Raw genomic sequence first — 24,617 nt, forward strand, 5'->3', positions numbered from 1 at the left:
CCAGAGTACCATATCGCCTCTTATCTCCACATGGAAAAGTCTTTTGAAAAATTCACAAAGTGGATGGTCTCCAGCCAAGTCCTTCCAAAATCTAGTGCTTCGGCCATTACCACCCTCCTTGAGTCCACTGAAAAATTGTCTTAGAACCCATCTCCAGAATGGTGAAGCAGCAGCTCTTAGTAGTCACCGCTTCTCCCTGGGGTCCTTCTCTTCTAGTTCTAAAAAAAATTAGGTTCTTCCATGGTGCTGCACCTTGTTGAAGAGGATGCTGCCAGGCACCAGCACTTGTACAATAGTGCTTTGTTGAAGAGCTTCAAGTTGGTTACACCCAGTCCCACCTGCTACTTAGTTCCCACATGATGTCCCATGTGGACAAGCATAGCCCTACCAAAATGTTACTTCTTCCGTTCTTCGCTTCCACAAGAAGCTGCATTGTATTCTATCAATCCTTTTCAATACCCAACTAAGTATCTCAAACACTGATAAATAATAGAGCAACAATGCTGAAAGTAATGACTTCATTAGTGTAAGTCAACTTCCCAGAGAAAGAAACCAGTTCTTCCATCCCACAAATTGTTTTCAAATTTATCAACCATCAGTCTCTAACAGCTGCCTTAGATGATGGGTGTAAAACAGAATCCCTGAGTACCTTATACAAAATGCCTCAACCCCACATCCAAGATTCTAGCACAGTCTCAAATTTGTGGGGATCATCACCAGGTTAAGAAAGAGAGCACTTAGCCAGATTGATCCCAAGTCCTGATAAGAGTTTGAAGCTTATAGAATAAACTGCTACTCTGCTTTATAGAAAATAATTATGTCATCTGCAAACTGAATATGGAGAATGCCAAGGGCATCGCCATAATCTCAGATGCCCTCAATCAGACCTTCTGTCTTGGCTTCGCTAATAATTCTACTAAACACATCTCCCACAATCACAAACAAGAGGACAAAAGGTCACCTTGCTGCAATCCCCTTCTACATTAGACAGTTTTGCTATTTGTTGAATCTATATTGTATAAAGTTTTTCCAAATATGACCACCCAGAAAAGTTTGGTAGTTTTATGCAAGGTTTTAAATCTCATGGGAGGGCTGTCCCATTTTTCTCATGGAACAAAGTGAGCCGCCGTCCTGACCCTTGGAACAGTTCATATCCCAAGACATCCCATTCAGGATGCTGGGATGAGGGTGAGACGGTCCCGTCCCCACACATGGGATAGCACCTTATCCCAATGTCCCGCAAGACGTCCCATCGGGATCTGAATCTTTGATTCTATGCAACAAAATGGTGTCATATGTGTATAGAAATACTCAACACACTAGATTATATCAGTGAACATGACTACAAGTCGCCATTATTAATACTAAATCTTCCTTGAAAATTTCAAGTATTCTGTATTTGATGTAGGTGTAAAAACTTCACGCATTACCACAAAAGGCTTGTCCTGAAGCTAAACATCAATGACTGAGCCCCTTGTTCTTGCTTAATTTCCTTCTATACATCTTCTTCAGCTTTATTTGTGACCATAACTTCCACACTGGCCTTTGCTTTGCAGCTTATCTCAACTGGATACTTAGAAGGAATATTGGAAACCCATTTATCTTCAAATTTTTCTTAAAAAAACTCAAATAGTCTTCAATGGCTTAAGAGATAGCATGGCAACTGTTCCACATTTAAATCATCTGGTATTCCATTCTTTATCACAGTCAGCCAAATAGATTTGAGGTCTTCATGTTAGCCACTTTCACAGCAGTTGTCACAATCTCACATTTAGAAGACAAAAGAATCACTTAGCACCACTGTACCATGGAATCTTGCGGTGATCGAGATGCATCTTCATCTCAACCAATAACTAAGTTTGTTGATCATCTCTAGATGCATAATTCATGCTGATGCACTAAAATGGATCAAGTTCTGCTCACTTCTAAAATGGTGATGTACAAAAGTTACAATCCTCCAATATGGACAACCATAGTTTGATCCCAAATGTTTACTATTGATTGTTTCATCATCACCAACTACAATGCAACAATGCAATTTGGAATAAAAAAAAAAACATTTGAGTGTTAATGAATGCCAGAGATTCATCTTGAATCTTATGGCCATGATGAACCTAACTGAAGTTTTCACAGGTTTTGAGCTTAAACTGAACCAGTGCAAAATACACCATAGACCATTTATAATGAAAAATATGGCTTTAATCATGCTCTACAATATTCAAATGCCTAAATGCTAAAAAAAAAAAAAAGAAGATGTTTTGGAGATTTGACAGGTGACACCTATGGATCAAGCAGACGATATGCTATTCTTTTGGTAGTTCTAGAGTGACCTAATGCATGCAAAGAAACTAAAAGGTGATAAATTAATCAATTCATCCTAAACTGATTAAGATTCACTAGTCCTGTATTCTTCTAAAACATATATCAAAGCAATATCTATATCTTACCACTGAAATAGTTCATTTGTGAAACAAAATTCTAAGAAACATCTAAACATTCAAGTTTTTGTTTCTTGGTATCTTTATGAGCTTCATATCATGATTAATGATGTGTAAACTTTTATTTTAAGCTTCCCCTCACAAAATTTGCATATATAAGATTTGGGATCAAATAATATACATGAGATATAATCCCACTATATAGGGAGTACCAAATAGTGACAAAAATAACCAATTGCAGTACAAAGAATAATAACTATATGCACATAGACTGCATGTGCAAGTACATCTCGACTCTACAAATGTGGACTAAGATTCAATATTTCTGAGTCGTTCTAAACCATAATCAAATATGGAAATTGTCTTACCACTGGAATAGTACATTTGTAATGACTCACTTAATAAGACAATTCTCAGAACATTTGGTTTTTGTTTTTCAAACATTTTTAAAGTTGTATCGTGAATTTTTTACTTTAAGCTTCCTATTACCGGACCTGTATTGGTAGGATTTGGCCTCAAACCATATTCATAAGTTTGGTTGTCAAAAGAGATGCAACACCCCATGATAATTAGATATTGATATGTAGGATGAAGATTACACATGCAGTCACAATGAAATATGACTCCACATAAAATCACCCAAAAAAGAAGAAATCATCATTTAAAGCCATGGATTGTTTTCACTGTGAAGAGGAAAAAAGAACACAATTTTCCTTCAGTCATAAAGTGTGACATATGACTGAAATGCATGAACTACTAGGGCCTCAAAAAAAAACCCTCAGTTCCACTTTTATCATGATTCTAGTTATGCTATGGTCAAGTAGCAGCAACAGAAAAGGATGATAGAGGATTCAACACAATTGGAATAGCACAAAGAAGAAAATTAACATAGAGAAAAAGCACCTAAAAAACATGCTGGCCCGGGTAAAGAAGAAAGAAAAACAACAAATAGCAAGGTCATTGAGCAAACTGGTTTGCTTATAGAAACACCTACAGCTTAGAGAATCTTAGTTAAGAACAAGGATTTTTAATTACAATACAGGGTGCCATATTGACCCTGTATCTACCAATATCAATGCAGGTGCACATTCCAATCTGGCTGAACAATGAGCAGATACTGGCCTATACCATGGTACTGCGATACCAACCATCACCAGAATGGGCTGTACTACAATTTTTAGAACCTTGAATTCAAGACTAGACAAAATGAAGATGTAAATGCAAAGCAAGCTCAAGGATTAAATCAAGAACTTCCTGAGTTTTGCCTTTTGATCAAGAAGATTCATAGGCATGAAATCCACTGCTTTATTGTGATCAATCTCAAAAAACAACAAAAACAGACAGAATATATAAATAGATCAAACACCTCCTATATAAGTCGTCATCGTTATCACGCATAAGGACATAAACGTCAAAAGCAGCACTCGTATCCTCCAGAACTGCGACAGATATAATGTTTATGGAATCAAATTGGGGATCAGGCCGTAGATCTCCTCTAGATTCTGCCTGAACCTGTTATCAAATGGAACAGCAGAGTTTATTTATTTATTTATTTGGGAAAAGTTCTACCATCATGAAGAACATTATTAAGGCTTTCCACTATGAAGGAATGTATAGTTGTGGAGCAAATCGCTCAAAACAGCACAAAACAACTAATAGCATGAATGGCCATAGCAATGATGAAGTAAAAAAGAAAAGAAGAAACAAAGGGAGGGACCTCCAGACTCATTATTGTCAGTTGTTGTCCACAACCAACACTTGCAGGATCGCGAAAACCAATTTGACTGAGAGGGGTAAGATCTGATTTCCCATCTGGACCTGAAATCTGAGAGGCATCATTAAAACTATTGGTAACCACATTTTCTTTCATATGATTGCCAGCTAATTTCGTATGATTAGAAAGAACATCAACTACAGGCAAGTGTATTTTCTTCTCCTGACTTGATGGGGAGAAATCTGCCTTCAAATGAAAAGCAACTTTAGATTCTGGCAAGGCACCATCACAAGCATCTACTAAAATATCTTGTGCATGACATGATGCTTTTTCATTATGGAAATACCCTTTAACAGTGTCCTCCAGGCCATTACCGAGCTTGAAAGAAGGATTTGGTGACGATAATGGCAGGTTCCATTCAGAGTGACCTAATATTCCAAAGACTTTAGGATTAGATCAAAATGGTCTATCAGAAATATGATGAAAAATTATTGTACATTACTCATACCAGTGGCATCATCTGAATGACCGCCGGGCACTTCTTCCAAAAGCCATTGACAAACAGAGTATGAAGTTGGTGGTGAAAATGCATGAGTCAGCAAGTATAAAACTGAACCATCATTTTGGAAGTGAGTTGGGGCACCTGCTGCAGAATCTTGAACAAAATTAGGATTTTCTACACTAAGCAACAATTTACATGGTGTTGTATCAACAGAGGTCCTTTCAAAAAATGGGAGGATGTCGTTCTTTCCCTGCCTCTCAACTGAAACAGTAGAATAAGAAATTAGGAGGATTAGAAACAACAAAAGAATAGAGGAAAACAACAATGCGTCAGCAGATCATAACTGCTAAGAAACAGAAGGAAATGCACAAATTAAAAACAAATATTACATGATATAAAAAATAAAAGCACACAAACAGTGAAATACACTTATCAAAAATAACTTATATAGATACCAGTATATCCAGCATAGCTCCATAGGAAGTTCATACTATGTGCATGACATGCACATAAATAATAAATAGTGTAAATAACAATACACAGAACAAAAAACAGCAAATCAGAGATAGTACAGAGAAATACATTTGTCATTGAAAAATACATGTGCAAATGCAACTCCATGAGACCAAAACATTTTTTAGTGCAGGAATAAATTAAATGTAGGCAAGTGGTACTTACAACCCACATAATGTGCACCGACAATTCTGATGCGCTATACTTGTTCTCAAGTTGATTATGAATGTGGCCGATACATATTTGCAAAAAATAAAAGCATGACACAAGCTGAAATTAATTAATCTTGCAACAAGCTCTCTTTTGCAGTCGTTGACAGAATCATGTCATCCCAGTGATTGTAGTAGGACCACAACCACCAATTTTGCATATCTAAATCCTTAAAAGGGTCCAGTATCCACCTTTGACTGGGAAACAGCATAAATTAGAATTGTCATCTTAGTACCTCTGCAGTTCCTCTTTATGTTAAAGATACCAAGGTTCACAATCTCTATACCAGACTTTATACTGGTATCATCATGGTACAGTGTTGGTATACCCAAGATGGGGGTCGGTTCAGCATACTAATACTCGATACACCCTCCATGCCACATATCAGTCCAGTACGAGCATGGTATGGTCAAGGATTTAAATCTCATGAGATGGGGCTGTCCCGATTTTCTCATGAAATGAGATGCACCATTGTCCCATCCCATCCTGACACTTAGGACAAGAGATGGCCCAAGACGTCCCGACCAGGATACTAGGACAATAGTGGAATGATCCTATCCCAACACATGAGATGGTACCCCATCCTGGTATCCTACGGGATGTCCCGCTAGACATGAATTCTTGGGTATGGTATGCCTAGCACTGTAGTACATACCAATACGGACTAGTATGGCGCAACCTAAAAGATACATTAAATAGTAAGAAGCCAAGTTCCCAAAATGATCATATGTGATAAGATTCTATCAAGTCAAAAATTGATCCTCTTAGAGGTTCCTCTCATTCACCATGTAAAACACTTTATTTAGATTTCTAGACACATCGTATTGGTATATGAAAAGAAAAACTACTATGAGATGGACCTTTACAAGGCAAACAGGCAGTGCAAAATCAATCCATGATAATTAAGCATCGTTCAAGCTGATATAAAAAATGTTTTAAAACGAATGTAAAAAATAACATACAGTCCATGGAGCAAGAATTGAAGGCTGATGATTCATCATGAGCATTTACAGGCCCAACAAGCTGCCCAGTAGCCCCAGGAGAATCCTCTGAAATCATCTCAATCTGATCTTTAGAGGGTGGTTTCCTGCCGAAAGTCATCTCAATATATTCTACAGGAGTCTTTTCCATATTCGAGCCACTGCAGATTTTGCAATCAGGGTAAGCTGAGCTGTTTCCTGCACCCCCTTCTCCACTGACAAGATCATTAGTTTGCAGAACGTTTGTATCAAATGCAGAATATGAATCTGTATGGCTGCTAATGTGTGCTTCAACAAAGCCCTCTGGAGCAATCTCATCATCATGTTCACTAATGTGCTTGCTATCACTATGCAAAATTACTTGTTCTTCATTCAGAATGTTGGATGTGCATACATCGTGCTTGCAACCTTCCCAGGACATTATATTCTCTTGAACAATTTCAGATGACCTTACCTGTAAAATGTCATGGGGCAAGACATGATAGTTTGACCCGTCTGAAATCATTTTCTTTTTCACCTTAGTTAATGACTTAATGAAAGGTCTATCAGATTCAGACTGCCCACCCAGGAAGCAACGCTTTTTCCTCATCAAATCTCTCACAGAGCATGCAGCCAATGCCTTTCTTACCTTTTCATCAGAAGTCTCTATGCCTGCATCAACTTTCGCAGCATTGTAACCCTTCTCCCCTTTGCTCCCAGATGAGGTGCAATGCTCAGTACTATTTTTCATCAAATCATCAGAAGGAGAATCAACAGAGCCAGGTTCGAAATCTTCATGCTTGTTTTCTTTAACAGAGAATGGCAAAGGGCCCCATAGAAGTTTGTTTCTACTGTGAATGCTGTCTTCCCTTGTATTTGTGCACTTTGCCATCACACAGGTGGGTGATCTCTCCCTTTCACTACTTGCATTCATCTCAGAAAGATTGGCTCTGTAAGGAATTTTAAAATTATCATCAGATGATCCATCAACTTGAGGAATTGTATCACCTGATGAAACACTGGCCATATGCTCATGATCCCCAGCACAAGAACTCTGTTCCTTCAGCGCCTCAGACTTGATGGCACCTTCAACAGAATCAAGAATATCCTGGCATTCCTGCTGAGAAGTACTCAGATAATCTTGATGAGCCATCTCTAAAGCCTTTTGGTAGGATTTTGTAGGAAATAAGGGACTGAGAATTGCTTCATGGACTAATGCATCGTCAGTAGTCAAGTCTTCTACAGCTTGTGAAGATGCAAGCCAGCTTAAAAGCCCAAGCGCTTCAGTATCTAAACTCTACCAAAGAACAATTGGCACAACATCAATAGAAAACAAGTAAAACAATAGTTGCACAAAAATCAACTATCATGAGACAAATTTTCATAAATCTAATAATGCTAACAAAAATAGGCAAAAAAATAAGATAAGATTTACAAGTTGAACCCAAATGTAGATAGCATATAGTTCAAGTTAGAATCCACTCACCCAGTACATAATTCCTGGGAAAATACTTAAAAACAATAACTTAAACTAATAATTGAAAAATAAAAACCATCCAACTGATTTAATGATATCTAAAAGGGTAATCTTAATTCATATTTACTTTTAGAATTGTAAAATAGAGTAAATAATCATAAAGTAGTAGCAACAGTACAGTATATCTTAAGCTGTAGTCATAAATTTCTTCTGATTAATTTTAGAGAAGATAGCCAAGCCTTTAGACTTGAGGCAGCATTTGGCTGTGGAACAAGTTAACCCAGAAATGGAGTAACTTGCTCCTGACCCTCTTACTCTGAAATAAACCACTCCAACCTAAGGAAGAATAGTTTAATGATTTAAATCCGTGTTCTGTAGAAAAGGTAGCTTCATAAACTTCTAAATGTCCGTTTTAACCTTTAAATAAATTGGTCAACTTTCTGAAATTTGGCAGGTTAAATGGAATAAATGGGTTGAAGGGGTCATTAATCCATTTAATCCTCATCTAAAAACAACAACCAAACAAAGCCAAAGAGAGTGAAAATCTAAATAGTTATTTGGTTCGACACTAGAGACTGCAAAAGCTTGTCACCAAAAGTTGCAATAGTAAGTCATTATTTTAATTTGATGCTGAAATTGCAGTTCACGACTGATGTAATAGTCAAAAGGTAAAGATCAAGCAGCATCTTAAGGGAAGTATTCAACACAAAGTGTATAAATGGATGATGAGACAAAAGCATGTAATAAACTGCCATAAAAAAAAATTTGGAAAAAATACAAGAGTACCAATTGCATATAAGTTCTAATACTAAGATTCTCAAATTACTAAAGATATCCCTATTCAATCAATAAGGTGAATGCTTGGAAGGGGGGAGGGCATCAAAAACTTAATTTTGCAAATGTAAACATCAAAAACTAGACCAGAAGACTTTTGTATGGTACGTTATTTAGTATGAACCAACTACCAAAGATCTGTTTATTGTTCCTTTTCTTCCACTTATACCTCTGAGATTCAAGCAGTCTGATTCAGAGTTCAGGAAAGAGATGAGTTCCTCAAACACATTTAGTTTTGTTAAAACACATTACACAGGATGACCAAACAAGTACAGATGAGACCAAATGCATTGGCAGTTCTGAAAATACTGATACAACTAAAAGAAATTCTAATACCCTAGAATATCCATTTTGATGGCCTTCCCTAGAATATCTTGAAATATATTTTCATCACATGCAGAGATTGCTTTTTGGTCATTGCCTCCAGACCTATCATGGGAATAGGCACAAAAATTTTTTTTTTTTTTTTTTTTTGAAAAGACAAAAAATCCCAGTATAATAATACTGACTCTGTCCTTATTTATTTAACTTGAACAATACCCTATAATTTCTATCATTATATATATAAAGATTTATCACTTTACCTACTGCAAAGGGCCAAAGGCCTCGATGACCTAAGTCCAAATTCTAACTAACTAATTTTGTCCTTTAGTTGTTGTCTTTTCTTGGTCAAATACATGTAAATACATGAATACAAACATAAATGGTCAATGATCCTAAAAGGAAACTTCAGGTAACATAAATTCACTGCAAATAAAATAAAGAATATCAAGCAACTTACTAAGCACAACCTTGCATATATATGAAAGACTGCTTCCAAAGAGAACAACATGCACAATCTAGATATGTGGATCCATAAAGTTCTAAACAAGCAAATCAAATTTCTGAAAAATACAGAAAATACAATTTTAAGGCAGTGCCACCAACAATCAAGGTCTAAAACACAGTAAAGTCAAACAGACAGAGAAAATACAAAATGAATACTAGATTGAGGGATAAAAGTAGATCAGACTAGCTCAACAATAACATGATACCTTCAGATCTTCAGATGCAATCATCTGTGATGATGATGATGACCTGATGACTGTAGGTGTCAATTCATGAAACTCACAGTTTTCCGCATAAGGTAGAGTATCCTCATTTTTCTGGGAAGAGGGTTCAGATGAAGACATTCCTTTATCATTTTTTTTTTCAGAATGCTTCAAAGGTCCACTGCACGGACTGCTTAGTCTCTGATGTTCTATTGGAGTGAGTGTTTTGGCAATGTCACTAAATGATGTAATGTACTCCTCTAACCTCTTATCCTCCTTGACTGCAGAAATATTTAAGGGAAAGGATTTTTGTGCTTCTAAGAATAAATTGGAGAGTGCATTCTCATGTTCAAGTCCAAGTAAAAAGCCTTTCAATACATCTTCAGGATGAGGTTTGCTAGCATCAGCAAAATTTACTGCCTCCTGTGGTCCTGACCGTTCATACTCTTCCTAAATTAAAGCCAAAAAAATCAAACTTAGCAGGCTAATTAAAGAACTGCATTTACATTGGAAAAAGAAATGCATTGCTCAGAATCTAGGCAATTTAAGAAGCAACTACCTCCCAAATTGGTATAAGTGACTGAACCATTTTAACATCTGATTTAGTCTGCGAAAGAGATGTATACATTTTATGTCTCTCATTTAGAATGTCTGCAAGTCAAAAAAATGAGTCACCAGCATAACCACTTGTATACATGCATGCATGCATATATATGCAGATTAGTGTTCCACCATTTTCTTTCTAAGAAGATACAAACCATCCACACTCAAATCTGCCTCAAGCATACAGATACTTTGACGTCTAATGAAGTTAATGGCGTTATTCTCCAAGATAACTCCAATAGCTGAATCAGGCCAAATTAAAGCACTTGGAACTGTAGAAGAAAGCCAAATGGCTGAATTACAAACTGCATCAGCTGTACCTGCCTAGTGTCGAAATGATTATATGATTGATAGGAACAATCAATTATTGAAATCCAATGTTCTGATAATTAAATGTAAAGTGAACAATCTGTGAACTAGCAGAAACAGAGGTTGACTTACCCCAATATCATGACATGCTGCCTTAGGAATGAAGCTATCTGGTAATGGAGGACGAAATCTAACATTTGAGGTATGTATATGGCTCATTCCATATAAGTTGTAGTCAACCTGCAACATCAATCAGAATAAGGACCCTGCTAGTAAGATTCAGAAAAGATGAAAGTAGGAGCGAGTGGGGAAAACCATTAATCAGAAGATTCAGAACTACCACTCTGACCTTAAGGCTGTCAAGACATTTAATATTGTCACAATAAAAAGAAAATCAGATCATTGGACAGTAGCAACAGGCAAGGTAATCAATAAGCTAATATTCCTTTCTGCATAATACCACTTGATTATAAACAAAAATGGCGAAATAACTTAAATATTTCAAAAAACCCAAATATTTACATTGATACAGGGAAACACCAATAAAGGTGCACATTCCCACAAATGTACAATAATGTACCAGGAGAGGAATCATACATTTCATTTAAATTGTTTTTCTCTCTTTTTATGAGGGAGATGAAAGTTACCTTATTACACATAATTTTTCTTCTTTTTTTTTTTTCTAAGGGGGGAAGATGATTTTTTTTTTTTTTGGCTTTTTTGTGTGCATACCTGTGTTTGTTGGGAAAGGAAGAGCACAGGAGTCTTGATGCACATTCCCTCACTGGAGGAAACATGCTGGGGTCTAGTACAGGGTGCACACCACTTGCATGCAAACAATGTCAGATTTAATTATAATGCATGAAATGCTGCAGTAGCTTCTGGAAATCCACATAATTCATAAATATCACCATCCTTCACCAAAAGCACATTATCTTATTTGGTATATTCCATTCACCAAAAGCAAAGATCTTTCTTCTCAGTGTATACCTAATCTCTCAATCAATTTATATAGAAAGTATCAACTCCAAATACATATATCTCATAACTTAAAGGACAAGTTCTATGGGCAAATGTCCAACTTGTGCCTCAATTATAATGTAAAAAACAAGTGTATTAGCATAAAATTTGTCAATCAGTTGCATATGTTGTGCAAACAGATAGGATTTAAATCTTGTGCCTGTCAGTCCTGTATTAGCTAGCAAATATTTTACCGACCATGTGATGGCACACCTCAATTTGGCTGAATCCGACTGAAATTGCCCAGATTAAGACAGATGGGGCCTCATCAAAGTGGACCTGAATCATTGGTATCACCCAGTATGGGCCGAAAAGCCTTTTAAACCATTTTTCTCTATAAATTCCACCATTTGAAGGTGGGAACAATCAAGGAGCAGGCAAACTTCTAACAAGCAGAAATATGACCTACTCAACACCATTCTATTTACATCAATATCATTTAAACATATATCTTACTTAAGATATTACAAACAAATAAGGAACAACTCCTTATTTGAGTTCAATAAAAATACTGAAAATGCCTTGAGAACAAAAAGTTGATTTCTTATATCAAGAAAAGAAAAGTTGTTTTCTCAGCTTAAGCTCAAATTCTAGATTTTTGGTATTGCAACAATGCTAGAACTTTTAAATGCTAAAGAATTTCTAAATCAAGTCATAAAATCTTCTTTTACCTAAACATTGCTAAAACCCAAAAGTTCAGTAAGACTTTAATACGGTAAATTAATTCTTTCTTTGTTCCTTTGTCAAATTAGCACTGGAAGTAGACTGTCATCTTGAGTAAACTACAATCTTTAGACTCATGCATTAATTCCACTGATTTCCAATAATGTTATATTTCAATTGTCAATGTACACCTATAGTTTTTCAAAGTGATTATGGTTGCAAGTTATATATTGAATAAGCAGTAAATAAACCAGAAAATATTGAATAGGATGAGTAGGGCATGTAAATCAAAACACTGCATTTACAGACACCACTAACATGAAAAGGAACATACCATACAGTACTGCAATATATATAGAAACATCTACCTGCATGCCTGCAGGCATCCATGCAACCATGCATGTTCATATGTATAAATGTATTTATGTATATAAAATATTGAAAAGTAGAATTTCTTACCAAAAAATGAAGAAGATAAGGGATATGAACTTCATAGGGCTGGAAGTTTCTATTAAGAATGGCACCACCCTAAATAGAATCACACAAAGTTTATCATCAGCTATATGTCATGAGCATTCTATTGACATGCAGAGTAAACAAGTTAGATTAAAATCATCACATAAATAACTCTTTTATTACTACTATGAGAGTTTCTGGCCTTCACATATCTAATGGTAAAATGGAGAATTCTAGAAATACACATACAGTACATTAGTTTTCCAACTACCAAGTAAGATATACATCCCAGCATACAAAAGAGAGCTAGATGAATCAAAGTAACCACTAATGCCCGGATCAAGCTTTCAATGCAGGCAAGGCATATCAGGTTAAAATTTAAAAAAGAAGACCAGTTATATAGGGACATCAGATCCAAGTTGAAAAATCATGGAAACAGATAAAGGAGCAGAAAGATGTGTTCTAACAAATTTACTAAACCAGAACTTAAGTTTTAGTAAGTAGAAAAATGTAAATTCGATAAATGCCAAAGCAATAGAGCAAAAGAATTACTAAGTGCAGTCCAACAGTAAAGAATATCAGTTAAACCAAGTATTCAACTCTCCTTATTTTAAGAGAGAAGCAGCAGAAGAAGCAGAAAGTGGGGAAGGAATAGAAAGCAAGGACAATAAGAACCAGAAATAGCAGAAAAATAAATGAGATTACATTTCAATTCTGCATCAGATTTGAATAAGAAAATGAGGTAGTTGAAAAATTATAGATGGTTGTCTTCCAAAATCCAAGTGCAATCGCATGCACTGATTCATTAAATTCATGATGATCAAATTCCACATTTGTGTTTGTCTATTTATTCCATCAAAACAGCTTCTTACCCCAATGAAAAAAATAGTGAATTAACTAAAAAGGCAACTAGTGTAATCCAAATTTGAGCAATAATGATTTGAAAGACCCTGTATTCACCTTCTAAAAAATACTTTGCATCATCTTTCAAAAAAAAAAAAAGAAAAATAAGAACAAGAAAACAAATGAAAGTGCAACTTATGCTCCATCTAAATTTTAATTTATATCACAATCTAAGCAAATTTTGATTTTCACCATCACTGTCTTCCTATCCTCTAGGACCCACTCCATATAGGACATATAGAAGGCATCCTTAATTTGAAAAGTCTAAATAAGGCCTGAGGAAATTCTTGAAAGGACATATGAAAAACAGTCCCATTTCATGTTATAGTATTCCTATTCTTGAATAGAATATACATACATTGAATATCACCGTACTGGTACACTCATATTCCTTCCTAAGCCGCTGAAACCATCCAGATTCCAGACTAGCACATATTCCCTACAAAGAATGCACTCTGGCCGGAAGAGGTTCAACTTCGCAAGTGACTTCACAAATGCTCATCACAATTGATTTTAAACAAATTTAAAACATGTACAGAACTTATCCAACATCAAAGATTGGAAGTGGTCTTCTAGGACATCAACATCATGTACGTTGCATTCAGGATTCAACTCTTTATAGATGGTTGAGTTCAATGAAAAGCTCTGAAAATAATTATAAAAGACTAGCAAACTGAGTTGGGCCTATGCAAATGGAACATTATTTCAACCAGGATTCATTTGTTAATAATTTGTGCCCTGTCAGTTGAACAAACTTCCCTATATCAAACTTTGTTATCTTCCCCCTTTGTCCAGATTCTTTCCAAGTCTACATGAACTCTGGAGGAACATGAGGTGCAAGAACTTAAACTGCAACAGATTAGGTAGGTCTCAAAACCCGCCAGCTAATCTTCTACTTTGCATGGCAGACTCCCACCTTGCCTAATGTTATCTGAGCCAGGATTTGCACCAAACTAAATTCCGGTGTAGATCTTTGCAGTTTTCACAATTCTTCTAGGCAATAGTTCTTCTCCATAGATGACCCATAAAAATGAATTTGGACGAGGATCATGGGCATGATCATGATGGCTTGGTTGACGAAGCTTGTCTACATCCAGCTTAAAAACTGCTTCATAAAGCCTTCAGAGTTGAGGCCAATGGTGCACCAAAAGAGATTTTCTTTTCTAGAAGAGTTTTCAGCCACCATAAGGAATTTCAGCCCAACCAAATGGATCCTCCAAGATGTTCTCATGAAAAGTGACCTCAAGGCACATCAAGCAACAGAACAAACAGCTAGAAACTACACACATCCCTGCAGAATCAAATAGCTAGAAACTACATGTCCCCTTTTGTCAAAGCTAAGTGTCCACCCCAAATAACCTACCAAAACACCTAAAACAATCCAATGACAACACCCAATGGTCTATACCCAATCCTTATTCTGCCTCAACCCTAGGACTACCAAAGCTAACAACATCTCAAAGGAGGCATTGGCAAATTGTATAGTTTATGTCTTTATGAGCCCCAACAACTTTAGAATGTCCCTACTACAAGAACTCAGCACAAACAAATTCTCCATTCAAAAGCACTCACGCAACGCATGACTGCCAACACTAGCTTTAATAATCCACTCAAAATGATCTCAAGCTTGCAAAAGGGATTTTCGGATACCCAAGTTAGACCATATTGGATCTAACCAGAAAACAATGGATCAAGATACGTCATCTTAGCACCGGCCCGATGCCATATTAGGTACAGGGGCCAATTCTACATAACAAGTGTCGGTATGCCCTTGTATCAGATGCCGGTATCGAACCAATATGATATGATCATGGTATTCCGTACCGATCTGAACCAGCCGGTACACCCCGTACCGTACCGTACCGATGGAAAACAATTCGGTTCAGGCCGATTTTTCGGAAAATGGTTTAAACCGGACCAAACCGATCGGTTCAGTATGGTATCAGTCCGAACCACCTGATACAGTGTGGTACAGTACCAATTCGGTTTGATTCGGATTGGTTTTCTTTTTTTTTTGGCTATTGGGTGAATTTTTTTTTGAATTTTTTTATTGTCAGTACGGTCCGACACCTTACCGTACCGTACCGATCAGGAACCAATACCGGCCTCAGTATCAATTCCTGAAACCTTGGGTACGATACAAATCAAGGTCTATGGAACCGATACCAGTGGCCGGATCGGCCGGCTGGCAGTACTGTTCGGCACACCTCCGTTCCATTCCGAACCGAGGTGAACCGACGAAGGAAAACGGAGCCGAACCGGAGAAGAAAGAGAGAAATAGAGAGAGAGGGAGGAAGAAAGAAAAAGAGGGAGGGGGTCTGCCGGAGTGGCCATCGGAGGGCCTCCGGCGGACCGCCGTGGCCCGCAGGCAGCGTTTACGGCCCCTACGGCTCCACGACATGAAACAGGACGATCCGCCCCTGTTTTCGTATTTTTTTTAAAAATATTTTTAAAACGAAGCTGGCACTGGGTTTGCCGACATCACTTAAGTGAAGCCGGTAAACCCCATGTCGGCTTCATTTAAAAAAATATTTTTTTAAAAAAAATTAGAAACAAGGGCAGATCGTCCCTATTTCACGTCGCGGAGCCGCGGAAGGCGTTTATGCCGCCTGATGGCCACGACGGCTCGTCGAAGGCCCTCTGACGGCCCCTTCGGCAGACCTCCCACCCTCTTTTTTCTCCTTCTCTTTCTCTTCCTCTCTTTTCCTCGTTTTCTCTCTTTTCTTCCCCGGCACCGACATGTGCCGTTTCCATACCAGAACCATCTCGGTTCTCCGTCGGGACGGTTCGGCACGCCCCGTACCGGACGGTTCGACACGGTACGACATTCCTTGATACAAACTGTACCATCCGATTCAATATAGTATGATATATCTTGCAATGGATAGCATGTTGTATATGTAGAAGAATGAATTTAAGGTGAAAAGAATAGATCAAAGAGGCTAAAGATCCCACGAACCCTTGAAATTCAGTGCGCCACATCAGGCAATATGACAATGCCATATTAGCTCTAACTGAAAAACAAAAGATATTGTGTTGTATGAGTAAAATAATGAACCAGGGAAACACAAAAGAGATCAAAGAGGTTGGAGATGCCGCAAACTCTAACATATTATATAAAATAAAACATCATTCAAACTAATAAGTGTATCTTGCATATGGAAGAATTTGGATAACCTTATTTCCACAATGAAAAGATATGATCCCCTTGAGCTGTAAAGGTTATAGTGTATGATCTAATGCCTAACTAAATGTCCACTAGCATAATGCAGCATCATAACAATTCATACAAGCACATAGTTGAGTGTCATATGTGCATGTCAACAGCATGCCACAAATTGTGGTGAATGCCTCACCACCATATAGCACTCATGTGGCGCCAACCACATGCTAGTGTTTCAAAATAAGATTTTAAATCCTATGAGATGGGGGCATCCCAGTCTGCCAATGGAACGAGATGCCATGCATCTCACCCTATCTGTGTGGCCATCCCAATCATGGTTTTGGAAATCGGACTGAACCGCCCAGTTCAAGGCGTACCGAGTCAGATCAGTGCAGAACCGGATCGATTCGACCCTAATTTTCGGCACCATATGATTTCAGTTTGAACCGAGCGGTGTGCAACTTACTGAGCCGAACTGTCCGGTTTGGCTTCATTTTTATCTTTTGAGATAAAGAAGTCTTTCGACTTCTCCATTTCTCAATCTCTCTCTCCCCCTTTCTCACTCCCTAATACCGAGAGCGGCAGAAAGACTCCAGAAATACGTGGATTAAAGTCCTTTAAAGTATGTTTCTCCTATCTCTCTTTCCTCTCTTCCTCTTTTTTTTTTGAAAAATTCGTGAAAAATGGAAAAACAAGGGGAAGCCATGTCAAAAAAAAATTTTTGACATGATTTTAATATATGTTATAGATCTATGGATGATCTACACAATGACACTAAAATCATTAATTTTTGTTAAATATATAATTTTTTAAATTTAAAAATATTTTTAAAATAAAAATTATTTTAAAAATAAATTTTAAAAAATAACTGTCAAATTAGATTATTGTTTAGAGACTTGCAAGCTATTTTGACATAAATTTGGTGCCTATTTATCAACATTTCAACACATCTTGCGCGTGATAGCCTAGGCCTAAATTTGAAAAAAAATAATATTTCATGCATGTCCACTGTTTAAGAAAATTATATGTAGTATCTATGGTAAAATTCTACATAGATCTAAGATCAAGTTATTTTTTCATAATTTTTAAAATTTTAAAATATTTTATTTTAAAAAATAATAAATAATAAATAAATAATTTTAAAAATATATAAAATTTGATAAACAAAATATATCATTTTTACATAATTATTGAAGTGATGTGCTTATCAATTTTCAGGAATGGATCTATCAAAGAAGAAAAAGGATCCAGAACGTGATATTGGTTAGAAGCATGGGGAGATGCTCTCAGGTCAGCATCATTAGAGATGTAAATATAGCATAAAATTCAAGAAAAGAGTTATATGATTGAAGCAACATTTAGCTGACGGCTATCCGAATGTAGCTATGTGCCGCAAGTGTCTACAAGAGATCCGTCAGTTAATGAAGAAATATTTCGCTGATTTTAAAGCAGCGAAGGAAAGAAATTTGATGAAAAAGACAAAGGTGGACCGTCAAGCAGCAGAGCCACCTTCTTATCACTCTAAAAAATCAGATGAAAGATATGTTCCAGATAATGAGCAAGCACAGATCGAGACTGCCATTCACACGAGCTTGGATGATTAGTGGTAGCTAGATGAGGTAGCTAGGCATAAAGCTCAATTTGGACCGTCAGTTTATAAGGGCAGATCAAGCTCAGGGAGTACTACAGTAGAGTCTGAGTCACGATTTAGGAGGACATCCTCAGTTAGAGAGCCCGTCAGTAGAGGCACCACCCATCTTGCATCCATTTTGGGAGCATTTGGCAGTAGAAAGAAATCCTTTACAAAGATTCTAATAGGAGCCACTATCCATGATTAGGTTCCACATGCATTTTCTAGCAGAGATTCCAAGCAACAGAGGATGGATACTATATTGAGGAAAGATAAAAAAGATATGTGGTGAGCTATTAGATCTTGATTTCACTTCAATCACATCCCAACGAACACAACAGACAACCCATATTATCGCTTTGCCATTTCATCTATACAGACTGCCGGTCCAGCTGTAGATCCTCCAAGATCAAGAGATATCCATGATGAGCTTCTTGATCAGAATAAGAAGGATCTTGAAAAATGAATTGCCTCGTATCAGAGCAAGTGGCCTGTGTATGGGTTGACTGTGATGTGTGATGGTTAAACTGATCCTACTAGACGAAGCATCATCAACTTCTTGACATATTGTGATGGAAAAATATTTTTTCACAAATCTGTTGATGCTTCAGCTAAGATGCACGATGCCAGCTACATCCTCAGATTGATGGAAGAGATGATTGATCAGGTAGGAGAGCGGAATGTCGTGCAGATTATCACAGATAATGGACCACAGTATAAGATTCATAGGGTGCACATTTTCTATACCCCATGTGCTGCATATTGTATCGATCTGATATTGATGGATATTGAAAAGATTCATAGGGTGCAGAAGATAGTGGAGTCGGTGCAGAGCATCACCAAATTCATCTACACCATACATGGGTCCTATCATTGATGCGGCAGTTTGCTGAGAATGATATATTGAGATTAGTATCACACGATTTGCTACTAATTATATAGTACCTGATAGTCTGATTAATAAGAAAGTACATCTACATTAGATGTTTGTCAGGCCTGAGTGGCAACAGAACAGATATGCCAAGACAGATACTGAGAGGAGCAATGTGGAGAGCTTAATGACAAGACAGTCATTCTGGCAGTGGATCGAGAAGATAGTGGCGGCAATCAAGCCTTTATATGAAGTACTTCGAGCCATGATGGTGAGCGATATCTCCAGATAAACTTTTTATATTATATGATGGAGAGGATAAAGAAACAAATCAAGATGGCAGATCCATAACATGCCGATGAGTACATCAAGATCATCGACCATCGATGGGGCTATTAAATGGATAGGAAGTTGCATTTAGCAGATAAATAGCAAATCAAAGTCTTTCAAAATTTATATAAATAAACTTAATCAATTATGAAAATCTATGTGCAGCTTATTATTTAAACCCAAGGTTCCAGTACTCCATACCTGAGATTGACATGGATGAAGAGCTTTTGTCCACCCTACGAAATGTAATAGACAAGATGGAGCCCGATCCAGACATTGCGGCAATGTAACTTGAACAAGTTAAGTTCAATGATATTTATTAACTTAGCTGTATCTTCAACAAGACATTATAACAAATATTTTTTTATAGAGAAAAATATTTAGGGAGGGCACAGAATCATGTCAAAGTAACGTAGCGATTAGAAGCAAATCAAAATGAATCCAGGTATATATTAATAAATCTATTACCATATTGACATATTCAATCTTCTTTTTGATTTTGCTAAATTTCAATGATTTTACAGCTGAATGGTGGGTGCATTTTGGTGAATCCACAAAAAATCTGAAGGATCTTGCTATTAAGATCCTCTCCCAGATGGTTTCATCGAGTGGATGTAAGCGCAACTGATCAACCTTATCTACAGCAAGCAGAGGAACCATCTAAAACAAAAATGCATTAATGATCTTGTGTATGTACACTATAATTTGAAGCTGAGGCTCAAATGTATTGAGGAAGTTCAGCTGAAGTACTCAGATCCGATTATGAGTGATTTTATTGATGAAGATGAAGATCCGATGATCGAATAGATTATGAGTTAGCAGCAGAAGCCAGAACTTAACGAGCCTCGATCGCCTCCACGACCTATCAGTTTTGTTGCTAGCAAGGCTGGGATGGATGCCTCTCAATGGGCAAGTAGAAACATTTCACATACGCCTCCAGCCGATATGCCACAGCATCCATCCTTGCAGCCTAGACAGCCAGAGCAGGGCATAACAAAAGGGCAGGCAGCTGCTATGTACAGAAATAAAAGAAAAGAAAAGATAGTTTCAGCCCCAGTAAAGAGAGCATTCAGTTCACTTAGATTCAGACACCAGACAGAGCAGTGATGATAGTTCTTCAACTACATGGATCTGATGATCATTGAGGGACCGGAGGATAGGAGACGCAGCTGGCTGGTAGTCTTTAATTGACTGATGAGTCTCAGTTTACACACGCCATGCAGGATAGGAACCATGGTGTACAAGCTGATAGAGCCCGTGACGATATGATTTCATATAGACGACGAGCTCTGCGAGATCATTCAACATATGATGCAACTACAAATGACCTCATACGTGGAGTAGGATCCATAGATGTATCAGATTCGTCCTCGTATTCTGGATCCTCTTACCTACAGCCACAAGCAGCCTATGATCCTTATGGATATGAATATGAATATGGTGTATCGGAGACATCGTCTTCTAATGACTACTGTCTTGTGCAGCCCGGAGTGTCTTATGGATCGGAATATGCTGCCGATATATTTGGATGGACCCCTTCACAATCAAGCTATCAGCCAAACGATACCTCTCAGAGCCAGAACCTCAGTGAGAAATCGAAGATAAGTTATAATCCAACGCGCTTACCTTATAGAATGAGCACAGAATTATAATGCTATATGGCTAGAGGGATTGACTAATGTTCCTCCTGACTATGTAAATGATCCAGATATTTATGGACATCGACGATTGACCAGATTCTGATGATCGATACGTATTGAGTATTTTTAGATTTTTTAATTGATTTAAGCATTTTAATAATATCTAATCCATGTATTGATTATTTAGGATGCTAAATAACAAAATATCATACTTAGATTCGTGTCACATGCAATTAAAGATGTATCGGATTGATACGAATATTAATGAATACCACTAAATATTAATTTAGACTTTAAAATATTAAATAGTCAATAAAAACTTGATTGGACACCCCCTCCCCAAAAAAAAGAAAAAAGTAAAAAAAATTGACATGTCGATTCAGCCGACATGCCCGCCATACCGTGTCGGTACAGTACCGAACCAATATCGTACAGAATCGGCCAATGACCATTTTCGATCATCGATACCGATTTTCAAAATCTTGATCACAATTAAGCATCCTAAATTCCTAATACTCATCTGGGACATCCTTTTTATATTTTTCAAAATTTTAAATTTATGTTGAATTTTTACTATCCTATTTATTTTTTAAAACATATTTGTACTTCAAAAGTAATATATTTATGATAAATTAGCCCTATTTAAAACTAACACTATAATACATTATCGCCTTATAGGTTATTAGAGATCCTTCCTTGATTACCAAGCAATGATCTCATATAATTGATGTTGCATAAGTCCTTGATAAAGCAAAAATGATGCAGTTTGATAAAGACTTATAACTTTTGCTATGCTTACACCAAAATTGATCGCTTATAAATGAAAATATAATTATGCGAGTATGACCTAATACATCATATTTCAACATATTTCAGTACCACACAAAGTGGATTCATCTATTCAAGACAAACATATCAAACTTACTGCTTATCCCATGTGGAATCTCTACAATGCTCATAAACATTAGGGTTTTATTCATAATCAAATCCTTGAATATGATGCTGGCCTGGATGCTAGAACCATCCCTATTGCTCGTATTGTGTGTGGTACTATTGGAACAACCATCCTAATTGTATATTGGGTAAAAGACTAGCCATCCTTGCTCAAGATAATGTAAGGCAGCACCATACTGTGGCCCTGGAACATACTCAGATAAAGTTGGATACTTTGTAAGAGTGTACTCCTCAAGATATGACCATTGGAGTGTAAATCTGAATCATATGTACAAGGAGAATAGATTTTGAAAATAATTTTAAAAATATTTTAAAGATAATTCAAAAATCATTAAAATTTAGAAAAAATAATCATCCATGCATCTAAATTACTTGGGGATGTAGTATCTTAATTTTCCTCAAATTTATATTCATTATGTTCATCGATTTTCCAATCTTTAATCAATTAGCTAATTAATAATTGTAATTTTACTTTTATTGTTCTGTATAATTATTAAAATTCACAATAGATACCTAGAAATTGGATTTAAGTGCCTACATTATTTCCAATTTTTCTGCATTTATTATAATTTCTTGGTAAGTTTTAACAATTTTTATTAAAAATCTGAAAATTTTGAAAAATAAGCATTCATGCATCTAAATTACTTGGAATATATCTTAATTTTCCCCAACTTTACATTCAATATGTTCATTAATTTTCTAAAACTTTTATCAATTATCTAATTAATAACTATAATTTAATTTTTTTGTTTCATATAATTTTTAAAATTCATGTTAAGTACCCAGAAGTTGGATTTAAATTGACTAAACTATTTAACCCTTTTCTACATTTCTTATAACTTTTCTAAATTTTTAAATATTTTTGTTTGTAAATTTTAAAAATTATTAAAATTTTGGAAAATAATCATCCACGCATCTAGATTACTTGAGATATATCTTAATTTTCCTCAACTTCACATTCATTCATGTTCATTAATTTTCCAAATTTTAAGCAATTATATAATTAATAATTATAATTTAATTTCTTTGTTTCGTGTAGTTATTAAAATTCATGATAATTACCTAGAAATTGGATTTAACTTGCCTACAATATTTCCACCCTTTTCTATTTTTATTATATTTTTTTTCATTTTACATATTTTTAAAAAAATAAAAATAACTTATAATTATTAAAATTTCAAAAATAATCATCTAGGCATCTAAATTACCTGGGATGTATTTTAATTTTTCTCAACTTTACGTTCATTATGTTTATTGATTTTTCAAATTTTAATCATTTATCTAATTAATAATTATAATTAATTTTATTATTTTGAATAATTATTAAAATTCATGGTAAGTACACAACCATCCGGTCATATCCGTTTTAGGCCTTATTTGGATAGAATAGGATTTAGGCTAATCCCATAGGATTTAACAATCCCAAGATAAACATTTCGTAGAGACTTAAGGTTAAGTATTTGGATGATTACATCCAAGGATGGCTAATCTATGCGAATGTACGTATCCAATAGGATAAAAATAAAGCCCTCAGAGGACACAATTTTTAACCTATGGTTATTAGGCTCCTCTTCTCAGTCTCTCTTGTGCTTCTTGATGGACATCAATCTCTCCTACTGCCTCCAACGTCATCATTTCTGACCACCTCCTCCATCCTCCATCCGACTGCTCTGACCTCTCTCTCTCTCTGTGTGTGTATCTTTATCTCTTATCGCTACCCACCGCTCGCCTCCTCTCTCCGTATCACACAGTCAATCCCTTCTCTATGTCCCTTAACAGCTCACCCTCCCAAGTTGGCCACTAGCCAAGGCCCAACTCCACCTCTCCCTTTTCTCCTCTTGATCTCCTACATCTTTGTTCATATAGAAGCTTGTTTGCTTCATGCCTGCCACTTCTTTGATAAAATGTTGTTGACAGTCAAGGCCAAGGTTTGCCATACTTGTCGATACTGTACCATACTGAAAGTATTATACTGTACTAGTACTAAATTGGTACATAGTCTTGTACCATACCGACACTCGATACATCTCATTGTCTCATATTGTACCGCATACTGACATTGTAATAGGATGGTACCAGTACCGAAACACCAAACCGTGGTCAAGTCCCTACCAGGCTAGCTAATTCATATGCTTTGACTCAAGCTAAGGACAGTGATTTTGCTTGTTTGGTTAATAACTTCACAACTGTGATCTAATTCTAAAGGAAAACCACAGAGAAATGCTGGTCAGTCCCATTAGACTTGTGACCTTTTGCTTGGATGAGCCATGGCCATGATAATTAGTTCATTTCGAAATATCCCAAGCACATTTATGTTTACAGAAAGCTTTGACAGCATAAGGATATTGTATAGGCAAAGGCACATCAAAGTGTAATGGATTAATTTGAAGCAAGCAT

The 24,617-nt window shown here is 36.4% G+C and overlaps 1 protein-coding gene across 5 annotated transcripts in view; it reads right to left on the bottom strand.

The window, feature by feature from the left end:
• Window positions 1–24,617, bottom strand: part of LOC105045240 (DNA polymerase zeta catalytic subunit) — a 58,740-nt gene that overhangs the window by 12,744 nt on the left and 21,379 nt on the right. For 3 of the 5 annotated variants that reach the window (XM_073257828.1, XM_073257827.1, XM_073257829.1), the window contains 9 exons: window positions 12,733–12,801; window positions 10,723–10,830; window positions 10,437–10,605; window positions 10,238–10,329; window positions 9,682–10,128; window positions 6,340–7,633; window positions 4,661–4,915; window positions 4,156–4,580; window positions 3,805–3,950 (listed from right to left, as the gene is read on the bottom strand). In XM_073257828.1, coding sequence (XP_073113929.1) covers window positions 3,805–3,950; window positions 4,156–4,580; window positions 4,661–4,915; window positions 6,340–7,633; window positions 9,682–10,128; window positions 10,238–10,329; window positions 10,437–10,605; window positions 10,723–10,830; window positions 12,733–12,801 — 3,005 coding nt within the window. Of the gene's footprint in view, window positions 1–3,804; window positions 3,951–4,155; window positions 4,581–4,660; window positions 4,916–6,339; window positions 7,634–9,681; window positions 10,129–10,237; window positions 10,330–10,436; window positions 10,606–10,722; window positions 10,831–12,732; window positions 12,802–24,617 lie in introns of those variants that run through there. The other 2 variants (XM_073257830.1, XM_073257831.1) reach the window with 2 other exon arrangements.

The sequence above is a fragment of the Elaeis guineensis genome, chromosome 5 (assembly GCF_000442705.2).
Source record: "Elaeis guineensis isolate ETL-2024a chromosome 5, EG11, whole genome shotgun sequence".
Classification (NCBI taxonomy): domain Eukaryota; kingdom Viridiplantae; phylum Streptophyta; class Magnoliopsida; order Arecales; family Arecaceae; genus Elaeis; species Elaeis guineensis.